This window comes from Poecile atricapillus, chromosome 1, assembly GCF_030490865.1.
Source record: "Poecile atricapillus isolate bPoeAtr1 chromosome 1, bPoeAtr1.hap1, whole genome shotgun sequence".
NCBI lineage: Eukaryota > Metazoa > Chordata > Aves > Passeriformes > Paridae > Poecile > Poecile atricapillus.
The window spans coordinates 81,618,740-81,639,484 of record NC_081249.1 but is presented as its reverse complement, the minus strand read 5'-3'; the positions used below and the strand labels follow the sequence as shown (position 1 = coordinate 81,639,484).

The 20,745-nt window shown below is 36.5% G+C and overlaps 1 protein-coding gene across 1 annotated transcript in view; it reads left to right on the top strand.

Annotated features, from left to right (window-relative positions):
- The window catches only part of TMEM135 (transmembrane protein 135), a 160,763-nt gene that overhangs the window by 64,522 nt on the left and 75,496 nt on the right, over positions 1-20,745 (top strand). The window contains exon 5 of the mRNA XM_058854445.1: positions 4,483-4,548. Coding sequence (XP_058710428.1) covers positions 4,483-4,548 — 66 coding nt within the window. The remainder of the gene's footprint in view (positions 1-4,482; positions 4,549-20,745) is intronic.

Sequence of the window (20,745 nt, the reverse complement as noted above, 5' to 3'; positions counted from 1 at the left end):
ATGTCTTTTGTGGTATTCCACCTTTTTTTATTCTTATAAACGATTTGCACCATTTTAATTTTAATTCAATTGATTTTTTTTTCCTGCTTGGTTTTGGGTTTTTTAATGCACCTATAGAAGTAGGTGCCAAAAATTGTCAGGTGATTAAAAAGTATGCATTTCTAAATTCATTAATTTGTGTGATCAATCTCTTCAGTCTCGCATTTGAAGTTTTAACTTTGCTAAAACAGTAACTATTCTGATGAAGTATTATGTGAGACCATTTTACTTTTGTGAATACCTAGAAAATTCAAGACATCTGGAATCTAATGCAATGTTTCTCTTTCTGTTTTTCCTACCATTTCCATCAATAATGCACAATTATCCTCCACTTTAGTTCTGGTTCATACAAGAAACCAGTGGTTTCTCTTGCTTTTTTTGTTTTTTAACCCACTTGCAAAGTATTTGATCAGAATCAATTGCTTTGTTGGAGTGGGAGCAGATGGTCACCTTTGTCTGGAGATGACTTTACAGCTTGCACGGCGTTACAGAGTGGTAGCATACGTTAGGCTGCCATTTCACCTCACGTATAATGTAACACACTACACATTCTTTATAATGAGCAACAATTTTAGGATTCAGTAACAATCATCTTGGCAACACATTTATTTCACACTGAGATCACTAAAACCATGTGTTGACAATTTGCTTTCTTACGAACCTCTGACTCCCATGGCTGAGTAGGCTTCTTCAGAGTGAATTGAATGCAAATAAATCTCAAGTTTTTACAGCTTTCTAAAAATCTGCTTATATTGTAATATTTAGTGAAAAACAGTTAAAAATTAACTAAATTCCTAGTCAGCAGTTTCTTTGAGGATAGTGTTATTATTTCTTGAATTTCTTAAAAGGACAGTTATGCCTAGTTTGATTTGTGACAGAGCAATACTCTCCATATTTTTAGCAGATTTAATACAATGAAATAAACTTGCCATTTCAATATACTTAGTATCTTTTAGCACATTATTTAAAATTAAATCCTTTGAAATTAAATGTCTTTAATAGACTTAGTATTGAAGCAAGTTATATGGAAATATTTTGCAGCATGAATATTGACTGTTATTTTACTGGTAACTTCCATAGATTTGAAGTTACATACCTAGAATATGTCAGGCAAGATGTGTTCAATTCACTGGATTTTTAGTCAAAGTAGATTTGATGTCCTGTAGGGATCCTTTTGCTCTCAGCAAGATATTATCATAAATAGAATTTTAGAAAGTATATGAGGTGTGCAAGAATATTGCTGTTTTTATATTGCTGTTGTGGTTCTTCATGCAGCCTTTTTTTTCTTCTATTCTTTATGGAGCATTAATTATGATGGAGTTTGTCTCTAACATTAAAAAAAAAAAAATGCAGTCCATGTATATTTTGACCTTCTCCACCCTTATGCTTATTCTTCCATATCCAACATGTGCAGCTTGAATGCTGGCAGGATGTTCTGTGTTTTTGGGTTTCCTTGTGTCTTGGCTTGTCACAGCTAGAAACTGAAGGATAGCCTTCCACTTGACTGGCACAAAGCATTTCCACTACTTAGAGAGAATTTGAGGAACTGGGCTGTGTTTCTTTGGAAAGCAGAAGGAATTTACAGGTCATCCGTAAATTACATTTTTTTTGTGGGCTTGTCACTTAAAACATTGTTGTGAAATGCTGAAACAGGTTAATCACATAGGTTGTGAGACCTCCAGTCTTTGAGATGCTGAAAATGAGCCTAGACAAGCTGGTTCAAGGGAACCTGAGCAGGACCAGACAGAATCATAGAATTGTTTAGTTTGAAAAATGCCTTTAAGGTCATAGAGTCTATCCATTAACCCAGCACTCTCAAGTCCACCACTAAACCATGTCTCAACTGCCACATCAACACATTTTTAAATACCTCCAGGGATGGTGACTCAAAGTCTTCCTAGGGCAGCCTGTGTCCAAGTGCTTTACAACCCTTTTCAGGAAGAAACTTTACCTAATAACCAATCTAAACCCCTCCCCCAGTGCAACTGGAAGCCACTTCTATTGTCCTGATGTTTGTTACCTGGGAGAAGAGACTGACCCTCACCTGGTTAAAACCTCCTTTCAGGCAGCTGCAGAGAGGGATAAGGTCCCCTCTGAGCTGCCTTTTCCCCAGGCTAAACACCCTCAGCTCTTTCAGCTGCTCATCATAAGACTTGTGCTCCAGAGCTTTTCCCAGGGCTGCTGTACATCCTTGGATAAGCTCCAGTACAATTCTGATTGTTTCTGCATTTGCAGGGCAGAAGGGAAAAAGATAGAAATTGAAGACAGTGTGAAAGCTTAGAAAAAACCAGAAGTGTTACAGATAAATTTACATTTTAAGACTGGCAAAAGTTTGCTAGCTGATTACTTTTATCATTAGTGTGTGTGATGTTATAGCCCTGTGAAGGTGTTAAAAAACTCTGAATGGTTATATCATGCTCTTCTTTCTTGTAAGACATTGCCTTACACTGATTTCTGCATGTTCACACCTAGTTTGCTTTGTTAAAAGAATGCAGACCTGAACTGTTTCTGCCAGTGTCCACCTCCTTCACCTTAAGGCTTGCACCAACAGTAGGCTTGGTCTGGCCACTGTTCTGAACTTCTTTAAGCTTCCTCTTGGATTTTGCACGCCAAAATCCCCAACAGCCCTTTCTCCAGCCTTGTCATTGTCAGTCACTGGCTATAGGTGGCCTCATCCCCACCATGCAGTTTGTGTAGGAAGCTGTGTTTTTAGTGCTAATCTTCTTAGTGAAGGGTGGTCCACTGGGAGGCATCTGTGATGTTGTGTTTGCTGTTGCTGTGATTTTTCCTTGTTTCTGAATGGTTGTGACATCTAGCATTAATGAGGTGAGTGCAAGTGTACTAAGAGAAATCTCTTACTAGTAGATGTGAAAAGAAAGTCACACACACCAGTGGTTTTCAAAAGAAGCAAAAGCAGCTTAGCTATATTGACAGAATGCTCAATTTGGTTGAAACATCCCTAAAAATGTTGGTGAAAGAAGCCAATTTTGTGAAATACAAAAGGTTTTATGAGGTTCACTTCATCTCTCAGAGAAGAAAGGTTCAAAAGGGAAATCACAGTGGAGCACTGCCCTGCATCCTTGTGGGTGTAAATTAAGTAATAGATTTTGCAGCCCAATGTTCTGGAGTGCGCACATTCATTTACAGGTGTGTGGGGAGAACATAAGGTAATTAAAACATCTTTTATTAAGTTATTTTCTGCAGAAAAGTATTTAGGATAGAATAAACCCCACTTAATCTGTCTCTAGGGAAGGCTGAGGAATTAATCTCAGGAGATGTCTTTGATGTCACATTTATTGAGATTTAGCTGTCTTAAGGTAGTGGTAGTGGGAACCCAGCAAGTCATGCAATCATAGAAGCACTGAGATGCTTTTTTTTAAAAATCACTGTTTAGACAGATGATCAGCTACTGCAAACTGCTTTTATTTATAATCTTTCTAAATGTGGTTGTTTTGTTGTTTTTTTGTTTTTTTGGTTTTTTTTTAGTTTTTTTTTTCACACAGCTTGCTAACTGCTCCTTAACATAGATCCTTAAATGTCAGGGTATGTTTTTAATTAGAACCAGATATTAAAACCATGTTTTTTTACAGTTGAAATTGAAACCACCATCACCGTTTGCTATGGAAATGAGTTTTTAAAACAAAACTGTTCATGTGTATGCTGATGTGCCAATCTGTGAATTTATGTAACTTGCCAATTTTTTCATGCCTTTTTCCAACCATCTTGTAGAAAAATAGGTGGTGCAGAACATATTACAGTCTGTATTAAGCCAGTAGCCTATATCTGTATCAGAAGTATGTGCCATTTGTTTCACTGGATTAAAGAAAGGATGGGGCAACTAACACAGAAAGGTATTCAACTTAATTAAAGATTTCCCCAGATTTGTGTTCCCTGCCATTTGCACATGACACTATTGTGTTTTGTAATCCCACCATTACTGAGAGTTAAGAGGGGCTCAGGAGCTTTTAGGAAAAGTGCTGCATCATACTGTTTTTTCATATTCATTTGTATATTTAAGTGTGTATTATTAAACAGCAATTTTAAAAGTAAGTTTCATCAGTTGTGAAATACCATTTAGCTGTTTTTTCCATGGTACCCCGCTTTTACCTCACCTCTTCTGGAGGACAATTGTCTGGGGCTGAGCATCTCTAACCTGCTCAATGAGTCTTCTGGAACAGCTGTGTTGTTACCTGAGGGATCATGTACTGCTTAAGTGGTTACTTAGGCTGACCAAAATCCTCAGTACATCTCACCTTGCAATAAACACTGGCCTAAACTCTGCTAAAGTTGTTCTAAACGAGTTACTGGAGCAATTCAGTTGTAAAATAGGTGCTAGAAGGTAGCAGATAATATAAAAAAAAAGTTACAAAAGTTGGAACAAGTTGTCATAAGCTGTGTTGTCTGTTTTGAATAATGAATTTTTCTGTGTGTTTGTTGATGCAGGCCACAGAAACATTGTTCCGAATGGCGGTTGCAAGAGGAGTTATCACACCTTTAAGACATGGAGAAGTAAGGCTAAATATATCTGGTTTTCTTTTGTTTCTTATTTATGTGTAATATAATGCTTTATTAACATAGTGCTTTATAAATTCCTGGAAGTGATACTGTCTTCAGGTAAATGAAGAGAGCTGGCCTATATATAACTTGCATACCTACATTCCAGTATTCAGGAGCTTAAATACTGCCCAGTCAGAAATGAAATATTTTTCAAAGAACACTCTATTCTTCTCTTTGCTTCAATCATTTCTTAGCTGTAGGATAGAAGTGGCTCAAGAGAGCCTTTCAGCTGCTTTGCCAAGGGCTGGGATCCAGTTTTTGGACTGAATTTTCTCTATTAAAGATTGTCAAATCTCAAGAAATTCGCGGGAGGTCAATATTTGTTACTAGCTGTGGAAAGGTTACTTCATCTTTTGTTCCTTTCAAGAAATAGTAACTTCATGTGATATACAAAGTATTAATACATTAATTATTCCAAAGAGGATAAATGTATTTGAATATTATGTTGTTCATACATGCTTCTGTTTGTGGTGAACATTTTTTTCCTTCTTTGTATGGTTTTATAAACATGGTTTTGAACGCTGATGATTAAATATCTCCAATCTGAGTTAGTGCCATTTATACTTAGGTTGAATTTCATTTAAAAACTAAAATACTACAGTCAGTCGTGACATTGGGAATGAGGAATGATCTGGGCATTGCCACAGCTGGGTGCTACAGTGTGTATGTGGTTTTTCAGTGTTAGAAACCTCAGTGTTTTTTCATGGTAATATTATTTTGATCAAATTCCTAATAAGTTTGTGGAAAGTTCTTATCAGAGGCACAGCATTCAGTCTGGAATCTTGATTTATGCTGACCCTGGAATCACAACTGTGCTGTAAAATGTTCCTTATGCTGATGAGGTTGCTTTAATCTCTTTTTTGTGACAAAATAATTTGTCTCTTCGTCAGTGTCTGAAGATTTACCTGAGATATCATGGCCTGTCATTGTCTGTAGCTTTAGCTTTTCTGAATACATGGGTCCTCTATGAATTTTTTTTTTTTTTACTGCAATTTTCTACAGAAGAATGTAATGCCATTTCCACAAGTGTTAGTTACTGAGTATGTGCATCCCTTCCAAATTCCCTGGTTACAGGTTTTTTTTTCATTGAAGGGTACTTAACTTTCTGTTCTAATGACCAGGTTGCTCAAAAGGTTTATGTAGTTTCCCAGTGAAGGGTGTGAATTATGGAAAAATAAAATGATGCTTTTTTTTAAGGAATAACTAATTATACTGTTTGCAATTCAAAATACTCTACAGAGTATTGGACAACTACAGATATAATGATGTCTGTTGTGAATGACATTAGTAATTTCTGAATCTGATACATGTTTGGTTGAGCCAGTTTAGCTCACTGATAAAGGAGAAAAAATTTTACTTTTTCCTTCAGATATTCCTTCTGATCATTTATCAGTTAATCCACCTCAAAGGCTAGAGAGAACCAGAGGAGAAGCAGCAGCATAAGCGCTGAGAAGATGTAACAATGGTTAGCAAGAAAGGAAGTGCGAGAAAGCAAACTTCTTGATGGTGTATGGAGTACTTTTTCTGAGGTATTCCTGGGGCCTCAGTGGAAATGCAGTTAAGGCTAAGCTAGATAATTTATAGATAAAACATGTATTAATGGTCCAGAATTGGCTTTTTTGTGTAAGAAGGCAGTGGGAGAAACAAGAAAATACCTTTCTTCCCTCTTGTATTTTTATTATTTATGCAGCAGAAAATGGTTTTGCTCAAGGGAGATATTTTCATTAAATTTTAATTAAATTAATTTATTTAATCTGAAAATGAGAAATTCCATTATTCAAATGAAACTAATTTTTCCAGAAGAAACATACAATGATCAAGTCGTACTAAAATTTTTTTTTGCTCTTCCAAGAAATTGCTAGATATTTACAGAATGCATAAGTAGATAGTAGATAGGGAGACAGAAAAAAAGTTGAATATGAACTGGAGTTGACTGTACTCTAGTTGATGAGTGTGAATTTGGCAGTGAAAATCAAAACAGAGAACCTTTTTAAGTGGAAATTTCAAAATATGAATGCAGCAGTCCAAACGAGCAAAAGTGTTGTTCAACATTCACATCAGAATTTAAAAATGTAACACCATTTAAAATTTGAGAGAGGGTAAAACTGTTCACTGTTAGAAGGTAAAAGTCATACCTGTTTGTTTTAAATTAATAAAAAAAGACATTATTCTGTCTGTACCACTGAACAAATTAATATGCAAACATTTCTTCGACAGACAGAACAGGATGCATGAAAAGCTACCCATTTGATCCATTTGTCTTCAAGGGGATTTATAAGTTATAATACTGTCCACTGGCACAGTCTCTTTTATTTCTCCTTTCAACAGTTTCTCATTTATTTAGCCTAATGAAGCCTTTATGCATATAGGATTTTTATGTTTCTCATTTATTATCTTCTAAGAAATTGAAAAATGAGGTTGTATAGGTTTTGTCTTTCTACTTTTGCAATTGGTTTGTAAAATCACTCTTGAGTGTTTAGATAATTATTCTGCCAAAACAAATTATCAAAATTGGGTGCATAGTGCCAAATATTATTTAACTGTGGAATATGAATCCTAGCGGTTCCTGAAGAATCTTCTCAGCAGTTCTCTTGCTCAGTTCTCTTGGGTGGGTTTAAGTGTAGTAGCACTCGTGGGAGGGAATCAAACCCAGAAGCGTAATTCATTCTCAGGATTCAATATGTTGTTTATGTTAATTAGTTATTCCTGTCAGTTATTTTGCTGTGGGGGTGGAGCATGAGGTAGAGTCTTATTCATTTCTGTTAGCAGTTCTAACTGGTTCCCAAATAATCCAAAAATTGTGTGATTTCACCAAATCCCATGGCTGTGCTTCTGTCCATAAATCTTAATATGCATTTCATTAATGACACAAGGCTGAGAGCTGGTGGTTGGCACAGCTGAGAGCTGTGCATTTGGGGAGCCCAGACCTGGCACCACCTAGAGAGCATTTCCAGCTCTTTCTTCTGCTTCTGGTCTTCATGCAAGGGGCTCAGATCTGCTGCCATCAATTCTTCACAGGTCCAGTCTCTTCCAGACAGGTCTGCTGTCTCTGTGGCTGTGGGTTCTGGAGCAGCAGTGCTGCGGTTGAGGAAACAAGAGCAGGAACAGCCTGCTTGCTGAAATGAGTGAGAAGAGGAATACAAGGAGTCTCCTGCTTCAGAACTGACTATGCTTTCTGGTTCTGCATTTCCTGGAGCCCCCAAGGGAGAGCTGTAAGAAAGGGAGTAAGGGTTGGCAGCAATGGGCTGTGAGGAGTTGCTGAGTGCCTGGCAGCAGGATGGGATACATTTGGCACAAGCTAAGATCAGTTCAGTGACTACACAGAGAGAGAGAGAGAACTTCCAAAATTTTACTGGAAATGACCAATTTTATTCACATTGCACTAGTGATGTACCAGAATGAGTGTGTCACATAGGATGTGTATATCCTGTGGAGATCCTGAACAAGAAGGAGAGATCTGGTTAGGACAATGAGCTCACAGGACTGATGTTCTCAGTCCCCTGTAGATGAGGGAAATGAATCCACATAGAGAAGCAGCAGGGGGATAAACTGAGAGGCTTGAAGCCTTAAATGGAAAAAATGCTTGAAATACATATGCTGACACAGCCAACAGATCTAATGGTAGAGTTATGATTCCCAGAGAGCCACAACTGATACCAGCCAGTCATGATCTCTGTGGCTGTTAGCATAAAAATGTAAGTTTTTCTAGCCTAAAATGGTTTACTGTCTTGCAGTGTAATACATGGAACTGTATGCATTGTTATGGCATGCATGATACACCATGCTTGAAAGTGGATTGTGTTGGAAGAAGACAAGTCTTTGTTTTTGTTTAAATCTATTTTTAAGAGATTTCACCATTCTGTGTGTTTTCTGAAAATTTAGTAACTTGAAGTGCAAAGTTTTGTGAATTTAGCCCAGATATCTGTTAAAAGTAATTTCTGTGGATTTGTGTTCATAGTTAATACCAATGATGCATTTGTGGTACCAGATTTAGCTAAACATTGAGCAAGGGGATCAGTAAGGATCTTTAAAATGTGGGGTTTTTTTATATTTTTATAAGTGAATACATAACAGTGGGAACAGCAATATGAAACACTCCTTCGTGCAGCACTACTTTTTGTTCTACAGATGTACTGAAAGAACCTTGGAAAGGAGAGTACATAATTGACATTATTGCCAGCTCAGGTTTTCCTTGCCCTCTTCCTTCTCAGTCCACTATGCCATAGCAGAGTGCAGTGTAGGCTCCTGGAAACTCGCCTGTGGAATTATAGTCATATGGACACACACCTTTTGTATTATTAACAGTAACTGTAATTACTTTTTTCATGAGGAGGAACTTTTTAATTCTACTTGTCAATGGAGCAATGAAAAACAGATATTACGACACCTGTCATCATATTTAGTTGTGTAATGAGAAGATGACATGGAACTAAGTATTCATTAAATGGTAATCTCTTTTCTCTATAAAGGGGTTCTAGGATTGTTAGTCTCTTGGATCATATCCTCTGGGTTTTTCCTGTCCCGATTAAGGATTGCTGGCACACAGAAAACGTGTATTTTTAGAATTTAATATGTTGCAAAAAAGTGTAAATTTAATTTACCCAAATCTAATTTCTGAATGTCATGTAAAATGCAAGGTGCCAGTAGGTTTCAGTGTTAATTTCTCTTATTTACCTACTTTTATTTGAAAGGTATTTGCAAAATTAAGAGGAAGGAGCTGGTTGCAGGCAGGTCTGAGTGCCTGTTCATCTAAAGTGAGGTCTCTTCTCTCTGTCCTAAGAAAATAATCTGAATTATAAAATAATTTTTAGCTTTTTCAAAAGAAATGTGTTTCAAAGAAAATAAATTTAAAAAAGTATCCTATGAGTGTTCTGAACCATCAATTAGCAACTCAAATTATTGGCATACCTAGTTATACCTTTCTCATTAGTGGAATCTATTTTGGAAGTAGTACGGAGCTTGTCTTTTATAACTTCTTGTAAAGAATAAGCAAACGGATAAAACGTATCCACAAGAATAGAACTGTTTTATAGTCCTTTGGCTTAAGATTTTGGTTTGGGGCATATGTGTCAGAAGTATTTTAAAATAGTACTGGGATCTGGAAAATCCTTCTGGCAGGTCACAATGGGTAACAGTTCAAAGGTAATTTAATTGCCAAAGGCTGGCACACCTTATCTGTGTTATCTGGAAGTAAGTCAAAAATAAATAATTCTTCTGATTAAACGCAGTGAAAACTAAAGCTTGATTGGAGAGAGAGAGAGAGGTTGAGAATTGAACTCTGTGGAGGGAAATCAGGAGATTGCCTTTGAGGTGTTCCAGTGTACAGTGTTCCAGCGCTGTTTTTGCCATGTATGCTGTTGTGTGAAGGTACTATTTGTCTAGCTTGCCCTGGGTTATCCATTTTAAGTGGTCTATGGGTTTTTAATTAATTTTTAATCATGAAGAGGAAGAAAAATTTGTCTCAAAACTATAGTTGAATATGAAGAACTTTCCTGCTCTTTTAATATGCCATTTGCCTAGGAATAGTCTGTTTCTTACTAAAAATCATCTCAAGCCTTGATAGAGTATTGACCTGCTCTAAATAATTTTAAAGTGATGTGATGGAGTTAATTTGTTAGGGAATGTGAAAAATTAATGCACTGTAGGAACCATGTCAGGTGTAAATTTAAGGTAGAAATATCTGAATGTAGGAGAGTGGCTACATATTTCAGAATATGGAGAGCTACCGCTGAAGAAAGGTAACACACAAATTTGGAAACTGGGAGGACTTGAATTTCAAAACAGAAGTGAAATAATGTCTATGTAACTCATGATTTGTGTTTTTCTTTTAAGTGTATGGAAAATATAGTCTGTCTATTTTTCATGGAGTGAAACAAGGGAATTTAGTACTTTAAGCATTTAGCATATATTAGCTAGGTGTTATTGTAATTTTCTTTAGTGCAAGCTCATGGTATATATTTATCTTAGAATAGTCTTAACTTCCCTTAATGAAGTGAAACACAAGGCTAAAAAGTAAATTAAATTATGCTCGGAGGTATTGGCCAGGTGTGTTTCACCAAGAAAGTATTGGCAGGGAATAAAGTAAGGAGGGAATTACCTATTTTAAAGGCTTCTCTTTTGGTTTTTGTTTTTTTTTTGTTTTTTTTCCTTAGTACTTAGCCTATATATTTCAAATTTATTACTCTTCTGCCTCAGCAAAGCAGTGAGTGCATGGTAAAAGAAGACAAAAAAATATGGCAACAAAACTAAATGTAAGGAAATATATTTAGCTCCCAATCTACTTTTTTTGAGTCTTCTATGTCATGGCGTTGGAATGAAGCTGTCATTTTGCTTTATACTTAAAACCTGCCCCCAGAGTTGCCCCCTGCAACTCCATTGTTCTGCAAGAATAAAGGTCATGTGTAGGGAGATTTTTACTCCTGTACATGAGGAAAAGGAAAGTTGATGCTGCTGGGGCTTGATGCTTGAATAATGCTTATTTCTCACTTTGTTGGTGTTGATACTGATGTATCTTAATTCATTCATAGAGTTGAAGAAATAGGTAACTGTAAGAAGATACTTAACCTGATAAAGCTGAGAATTTGTTCACATCCCTTAGGCATTTAAGAATGCTGTGTTACTAAAGCATACACGTAACTAATCCTCAGTTTCTGTGCAAGTTGTTTGATTGAAGTTGTTGGCAGAATAGTTTTGCTAGCATCTGAGTGCGTGCCATTTTCACTGACACTTTGCAGTGTAAATATATGTGTGTCAGCTAAATCACTGCTGAATGTACAGTCATAGAATCACAGAATGGTTTGGGTTGGAAGGGACCTTGAGGAACATCTAGTTCCAACTCCCCACCGTCTTGGGCAGAGACACCTTCCACCAGACCACGTTACTCAAAGCGGCATCCAGCCTGGCCTTGAACAGCCCCAGGGATGGGGCATCCACAGCTTCTCTGAGTAACCTGTGCCAGTCCCTCACCAACCTCACAGTAAGAAATTTCTTTCTAACAAATAGTCCAAATGTACTCTCTCTCTGAAGTCATTCCCCCATGTCCTATCACTACAGGACCTGATCAGGAAACCTCTCTTGGCTTTCATGTACACTCCCTTCAGATGCTGAATGTTTGCTATGAGGTCTCCATGCAACCTTTGCTTCCAGGCTGAACAGTCACTTTGAAGGAGAGGAGTGTCTTAATTTTAGTGTAAATGTTACTTACATTCAGTGACTTTGGAAAACAGTGTTCTCGTTCAATTCAAGTTATTTTGTGCTTCTTGTCCATAGTCCAGGTTAGGCTTACTAAAGTATTGTTGAACACACACAAACAAGAAATAATAGTCATCTTTGGTAACTTTTAATTGTCCTGTATGTGAACAGATTGCATAAATCAAAATGCCAGTTTGAAATGTCTTTTTTTGGGTTTCTGAAAAAAGAATGAATGCGCCTATAGTCAGTGAGAAAGCTTTTTCCATTCCATCCAACCTAAACAATCGTGTTGTGATTCTGTGTGCTCCTCTATGTTTAAAGACCTAAATTTTCAAACATTTTTCTGTAGATACAAAACCAGAACAATTGTACTTTTATTGGGCGTATACTTGATTAATATTATAAAAGTTAAAATTTACGTAAGTTTCTCTTAAGCTGTAGAAAAGTCAAATGACAGTACCTAGGGTAAGCAGTTCCAGCTTATAAAGGGTAAGGGTTTTATTATTCTTTCCAAAATGTGAAGGTATAGGGAAAATACTGTTGATAGGGAGGCTGACTGCTAGGGTTGGGAACTGATACCAAAACCAGCGTGTAGTATTTCTGGTGTGGCATTATTTGGTGGCAGGGAGAAGAGACTCTGGAGCATTTCTGTCATGTTACAGGTTGTGATCTTTGCTGGGTAAGCACAGATGGCTTTTTTGGATATTGTAAGACTGGTTCCATACTCCAGTGATCTGAAATTATTTCAGACTTAAAAATCTTAGATGTTCTTCCTTCTTTTAAAGAACATTTAAAGAACTTCTATACATTTGCCCTATGAGGCCAACCCTGTACCTAAGTAACAGCATAATGACAGGACAGCAGTCTAGCCTGAGATATTTAGGTACCTTTATGAATGTTTGGGAAGTTGTTGTTACTGGCAAAATCAAGTTGCTCACTGCACAGGAGTGGGTACTCAAGAGTCAGGAATAGTGGATGTTAATGGAAATTAACATTGCTAAAGTTCTGTAGTAAGTCTGCACTGATGGTTGTAATAATGTATTGTAATATTTTTACAATATTTAATCACTTAGGAAGGATAATATTGTCTTTCTTGACTGATATCTCAGTGCAAGGTGTTTGCAATAGGTAAAGATCTGATCTGCCAGCAGCAGGAGTGATAGGGTGCATGAATTGCTGGAACAATTCTCCCACTCTGAACCATGAAACCAATCTGTTCTCAGCAGCTACAGTTTTATGGAAACTAATTTTTTGTTGATGGAATCAGGTAAAAATATGTGGTTCTGATTAGCAAACAGTCTGTAGAGTTTCTTGATCATGGAGAACATTCCTCTGGCCATGTGCATGTGCAGATGTGTGTGACTATACATATTATTTATGTTACATATTTATCTTCCTGTATCAAAAATTATGGGCAGTTTTGTTTTTTTAAATATTCTTTTTTTAATATATTTGTACTATAATTGATAAAATTATAATTATTAAATAAATATTTATTATAGTAGAATGAATATTCAGTTTTATTGTTTCTAAGTTTCAGAAACTTAAGCTTTTAAACCAAACAGCCCTCAAAATAATATTTAGTAGAACTATGTAGCAAAAATTCAAATATGAACCTTTTTTGAAGTACCACTGTATTCTGTAGGAAAAAGTGACTGCTTGGATAAAATAATGACCTTTCATTTATAAGTATCCTGCAGAGCTGCAAGAAGTAAACTGGTATCTGCAGTCTGCCTAATGGACTGTGCACCACATCACTGCATGCAATTAAGCATAAGTGATTTTTCTGCTCAAGACAGCCTCAAGACCGATTTAGCAATGAAACTTAATTGCTCCTAGCCCTTAGAGAAAATGGCCCAACAAGGTTGAGGTTGTTGGCAGGGCAGTGTGGGAAAGCTATTGCTGCAACTCCCTTCCCCACTTCTGATTTTCTGTTTGCAGTACTTAGAGCACAGTTAACCTTCAGTTAAGCAAATATTCCCACAAAAATCATGCATTCTTATTTCTTTCCTTATTACAAGGCTAAAGAAAAAGATAATGAAACATTGCAGTGTTTTAAAAGCAAGCATTCTGATCAAATCACACTTCTTCAGACTATGGGTGAAGTTATTCTGTGCTGATGGAAATGAAAACTTAAACATTAGTTCACAAATGCCTAAGTGTTAGTTAGCCATTATGGCCAGCTAAAAGCTAAAGCTAAATGCATTTGTTCTTCTTGCTAATTCAATATGTTATAGGTAAATTGTTCCTTTATTTTTAACTTAGATTACAGGAAAAAATGCAGAAGGAAATGAACATTACCAAAAAAAATGAATCATATTAATAAACTACGTCATACTTAAAATTGTTTCATTTGAGTTTTTAGGAATGTGTTATTTTTCAAGGAAACAGGAACTTTAATTCTGTGACTCAAAGGAATACAAGGAATACATCTGGAATAACAATTCAGAGGGACATATGGCATCAATTGGCTTATATTTTCCTATATGGGGGTTCTGATTGAAGTAAGAGGAAAAAGTGCTCATTAATTATGTGGGATTAAAAATGCAAATACTATGCTGTTTTGGATTTATGTGCCCTTTGAACGAACTGTGAGTATGGAAAAGATGTGGAAGCTGAGCAAAGAAAATTTACTTTTCTGTTAGCCAACTGTGGCAGTAACTTGCTTTACATCTGTAGTATATTTTTTACTTTAACAGTTTTGACTCCCTTACTCTTTCTTATCTCTTCATATAGAGAAATTTCTCATTCACCTCTGGGATTGTAATTTACAAAAGGAAGCAATATTGGAGTTGTATTTGGTTTGATGAATTTCCTCCTTAGTAATACTGTTAACAGCTATGAACATGTTTATCAATGGAAATATTCATGGTAACAAAACTAAACATGTGCCTAAATATTTGCCAGAGTGTGCAGCATGAGACACAAATTCCCAAGGGCATGTTTAGCACATGCTCTAGTGCTTTACTCAGTAGGGAGTGAGTTTAAGAGTGTGTATAGCTCCCCTTGATTTCAACAGTTTTTAACCAAACATGTGACTTAAGCTTTTTGATAGACAGGAAATAATAATTTAAGCATGTATGTGAAGTTGTTTTTTTTCTTATTTTAATCTTAGGTCAGAGCATTGAAAAACTCATTGGAATCAGCACTGTTTTAGCCTTATATTTAGAATCCCTGGAATAGTTACCAACCTTGGCTTATATTTATTACATTGTATTACAAAGATCCCATATATTTTTTTAATTTGAGCTGCTCAGGCTGACATTTTCTGAGGTAATGAGGGTGAGGCTCCCCATTTGCACTATGCAATCTCAGTTTACCTCCTTTCATGAAGGAAGCACGAGGTCTTTCACAAAAAATGTGACAAAGTAATGAGAGATGGACCAGAAACCTGAATTACAGTTGCACCAGCAATGTGTATCAGGAACTACATGAACTTAGTAAGGGATGTTGCCTTGAACAGTTGACTACGTGAATAAACTTGGGAAGAGGCTGGGAAAAAGTTTAGTATTAACATCTCCTTGAGAGGCTTGGGATAGGTAAGTAAGTGACTGATAGGGAGTCCTACAAGTACATGTTAAAAGTAGGCTTTTGCTCTCTTCATTTCATGGGCAAAATGCCACTGCTTATTTTGCAATAGGTCCTGCAGTAGGTGTACTTAATTCCTATCACAAACTAACTAATGGGGTTACCTGCAGTGAAAGATGGTCTTGAGAACTCATGTGGTGTCCTGCAGTTTTAGGTTCTGGTGGAGCTGGATCCCAGTGACTTGGCAACCTCTGTTCTTTTCAGCCATCCTTACATCAGTGATGTAAGGTGATGCTCAGGCTGCTCTGGGAACTTCATGCTAAAAGTTTAGGACCAATGATACTGTGGGGATATAGGATAAATCATAATCTTTGTCTACCTCCAGAATTTTACTGAAGTTTGGAAGTTAAACTTCACTCTTAATTAGAAGAAAATCTTCTATTGGGCCAACAGTAACAGCCTTGCTTCCTTTTGATCATTGCTGAAATGTTTATAGCAAAGGGGAAGATGCACTGCTTTCTTTACAAAGCTCCTTTCTGGCAGATGCTTTGACTCCCTTCCATGCTGGATTTTAGATCTCTGTTAACTTGCTTGTAAGAAGAGTTCAACATTTATTTACAATTGACTTCTCTGAATTTGCTCTGTGTCATTTTGCTGTCTGTGCAGGATGGAACTGAACAGAGGCAGATGTGGAAATATTTCTTTTCAGTAAGATTATTTTGTACAAAGTGTTCTCTGTGGTGTTCAGTACAGCTCATTGGACTTTGTGTAAATTCAGGACAAAAATGTAGACAAATAAATTTCCCTGTGTCATCTGTGTGTCCTTGAACTCAGTTTCACTTTGAAATGACTGTGAAGCGACCATGAGTGGGTACAATTTTCCAGTTATAAGGAAACTGCTTGGAATTCCTGACATTTGGAAGTGTTCACATACGTTTGATAAAATGTGAGGGTTTTTTTAAAAAAAAAGAAAGCTCTTTTAAATTGCTGAAACTCAGAACTTTTATGTAATCAGATCTGACCCTGGAGCTGTTTATCAGACTTAAAGAAAGTGCCCTTCACTTCGTCTGAATAGTAGTGATGATGTTTAAAGAAAAGATTGAATAATATATCTTTCTATGTTCTTGGTAGCCACCAGAGAGATCCTTGAGTTCATTCTCTTATTTCGTCTTAAATAACAGAGAGCCATTTAAAAGCAACAGCTGGTGACCAATGTGTTCGAGTAGAGGTGGTGGGTATCAAGAAATAATTTCTGTGGGAGAAAATTATTTTCCAAAGCATGTTCCTCCAGCAGTGAGCTGTACTTGTGAAACTGGCTTAAACAAATATTTTTTTTGTACTCCCAATATAAATTATTTCGGTTCCAGTGTATGCAGTTTCTACAAATAGTGTTTGGCATTGAGATGCACAAAATATTTTGGTTATTTTAATGTGTCAATAATACGGGAAATACTGTTCTAGGTAGTGGAACTTTGCATACAAAAGACAGAAATAAAGACATTTGAATCTATTGACTAATAAATATTTTGGTGTATATTAAAATATCAGTACATGATTTTAAAGCTATTAAAGTGCTGCTCAGCAATGGATATGGTGACAAATAGCTGGCTAAGAAAAGGTTCCTCCCTTGGTCCCTTACCTCAAGGCATTTTTATGCCGAAAAAACTAGAATTTGAGGTTAAATTACTAATTCTTGAGTGAAAAGTGACACCTGTTTAGCATTTCAAATGCTATACTTATGTCTGAAGCAGAAAGAACAGTTTGTGCATTTGGAAGTTATCTCTTTGCATCTTTACCCTTCCCCTCTCCAGTATTTAACAGTTGTTTTTTTTTAAGGTGCTATCAAGACAAAGTTTTTTCTTATAGTAAGTAGAAAGAACCTTTCTAGAGCAAATTTCTGCTTCTACAGCTCCATCCCCAAAGTGAAAGCTATGGCAGAGGAATGTGGTTAGAGAGTACCAGTGTTGCTGGACTGATACTGGGAGAACTGGGACAGCCTGTTGAAGGGGAGACTCTTTGGTCTCACCATCTGATCAGAAAACTGTGGGAAAGGTTGTCTGTGAGTTAGAACTTAATTTCTGTGCTGCCTGCTATTAAGATGTCTTCAGTCCCACAGCACTGTATGTGAAAGGTTCCCTAAGAAGGGATTTTAGGAAAGCTAAACTTAGACAAAGCTGCTTTTATTGCTGAAATACCTCATTCAGTCATTTTCCCAGTATAGATGAGTGTTCAGATTTGTCTCCTTTAATTCCCTCAGGGTATCTTATGGAATTTTATGCAAGATCTCTAAAAAAGAAATAATCGTGTTTCTGTTTCTGATGTTCTTATTTGGCATTATATTAAACATTTGAAAATATACACCTTAAACATTTGAAGATATAGTAATGAACCAGGGTTGCTTCAATTTTTCTTTGACCCATTCCTGTATTGTAGGCAGATTATGGTATCAAAATACTGTAGTAAATCACTTAATAATTAAATTCTTTGTTGGTATCTCAGGAGTTTGAAATTCCTTTGGGTTTTCCCACCACCACCTTTGAAGATAAGGCCTGATTTGTCATGTGTTACATGATTATAAAGCCGTTTCAGTTCAGGTGACCTAACAAGCAGATAAAAATGGTGCTGTACTTGGGGGAGAGAAAATACTTTAAAAGATTTTTTTAATGTAACCATTTTTTTTCTTTAATGTCTGTAGATTTTGCAAAGTTATACCCTTTCAGAATATACAGGAATGTTTATCCAGCTGTGAAAGGCTGTCTTATTATTAATCAAAACCTTTCAGGTGTGAACATTTGTTTTCTAATTGGAAGCAAAAGCTCTTTGCTAGAGATTGAGTACTTATTATAGGTAAGACCTGAGATATTTTATATCAAAGCTTTCCAATGAAAGACACATTTTAAAGAGAAACCAGAAGATAACAGAATTTAATTCTCAAGTATTTATTTTTTGAGTTGCTTAATTTTTCTGTTGTTTAATTTTCTGTCTTGGATTTGTTTCTGCTCAAAAGCATAGGGACCTCAGGTCAGATTCATAGAGGCTTCTTGCATTAAATCTGCTAGTATTAAGCCATCATTCAGTGTTAATGTGATGTGTATGTATCGTGAATTTAATTTTTTGTTTTAAGAAGCTAAATGTTAATAAGGGTCTGGGATTTTCCTCCCTAAACAATATTTTTATGTGTGCTTCTCCCTTAGTAATAAGTACAGTATTGGTCAATGTTTGAAGAAGCATTTCATTGCCCCAGTAGTGAAATAGGTGTTCTAGGAATAGTATGAAACACTGCCAGAAGCTCTGGAAGCAATCTGAGAGTTGCTTTGATGTTGTGATATTTGTACAGGGGTACCAAGCTTAGGACCCCGTACAAGGCTCAGTTTAGTTTCTTGTTTTTGCAGTTTAAAGTAAAGCTCTTGAACACAAAGGCAGCAACAGAAACCCCATACCTAATACGTTTTTTGTTGTTGGTTTTTTGGTTTTGTTTTTTTTACAAAAGGCAGCTTATAATTAGGGTTGAAAAGGATTCTTAATGGTGTATTAATTTATTCCTCTTCCTTGCCCTGATGGCTTTAATTATTCCTAAGTATCAGTGAATAGACTGATGACTCGCTCAAAATTGACCAGTTCCATTGATGATTGGCCAGTGGTAAAACTGTTCCTCCCATTTTGTTTCATTTTTTTTTTGTGAGTTGTATTAGGGAATCATTCTTCCTCAGGTAACCTGTCTTTTATTAATTGTAGATAAGCCAATAAGACATTTCCCTTACTTCTCATGGGTGTTTTTTAAATTCCTCAGTCATCATCCTGGCTGCAGTTTAGAGGGTTTAAATCAGCTTTACTGGCTGCAATATTTCCTCATAAAGTTAGGTTATAACTTTCTTCCCAACATATTTTAAAAACTTAAAGTAAAATTCCCTCCCTCATGTAATATTTTTTTCTTTCCTGGGTTCCTGGCATTTTTTCTAAACTTAAAATAGCTCAACATGCTGAACTTTTCCATATTGTCTCCATCAATGTCTACACTGTTATTTCCTATTTCCCCTTTGCTTCAAGAAACACATCTTTCATGTCACTCATGGACGAGGGAGTAGCTGATTTATACAAAGACCAAACTGCCTACTAAAATTGTCTTTTATAATTTCCACAAAAATTGAACTCCTTTTCTGCCTACCAGTCAACCTTTTGCTGTTGCCCCCTTCAATGTTTTATATATTATAAGAGCTGTACTGTTATCTGTTATTCTGTGTTATCCCCCTACTGAGTGATTCATCTCATCTGATAAATAACTTCTGGTTGTGTACTGCTCGGCTTGGTTATTTCTCAAGGAATGAGGAAATATGCAGATTATCAGTTTCACTTTTTCCAGAGGCTGAATAGCATAATTCTGCAATTACATAATTCTGAAACAGCATTTGATTTATGGCAAGTCATAAGGAGACAGGGCACAGAAAAGTGAGGAGGGAATATTCCTAGCTAAAAACACCCCAACAAACCTACTCCTGTGTGAGTAGGCTGGGGAAGTAAACTTACATAATGGGAGAAAAAACAGATTACTCTGTGAATCAGAATAGTTGATGTATTTTACTGAGTCTTCATGAACTGGTCTTATGATGAACAGACTTTTGTCCAAGCTCTGTTATCCTTGTAACAGAAGCAGCTGAATTACACAAGACCAAAACAGCATCAGTGAGCGCAGCAAATGCAGTAAGTTGTGCAAGAGGACAGCCTTGGGTGTGTTCTGAGCTCACCTGGTGCTCCAGACTCCCACTTGAAACAGTCTCCCACTTGGAAGCTTTGCTATTACTACAGCCGGAATGGAAAATTACAGTGTTTGGTCTGAAAATAGCACTTTGCTCAAAGAAATGGTGTTCTGACATTTAGGAAAAAAAGCCAGAAACCTGATAGAGCATATGGCTGCATGTCAAGAATGGCAGGAGAAAATACCTTGAAGATACAAACTCATGAACTGAAATAATAGCATGTTATATTCCCCTTGTCTGACATCTCAAATATCTTTGTAGTGGCAAAGGCTAGGTGTTATTCCAGTCTTGGTCACTGCAGAAATTGGATGCAGAGTCATCAGAAAAGTGGAGTAGAGTCACAGAATGATTAAGGTTGGAAAAGGCCTCCAAGATTAACTCCAACCTGGCACTGCCAGGTCTGCCGCTAAGCTTGGGTCCCCAAGTGCCACTTCCAGTCACTTTTTAAATCCTTCCAGGGGTGATGATTCCACCACTTCTCTAGGCAGCCTCTTCCAGTGCATGGCAACCCTTTAGGTGAATATTTTTTTTTTTTGTAATATCTTAAACAAACCACCCTTAGCTACAGCTTAAGTCTGTCTCCTCTTGTTCTATTGCTTATTCTGTGGGAGAAGATTCCTACCTTTCTGGGAAGGAAGTTGTTTTTTAATCCTCCCTCCAGAAAGTTTTAAACCTG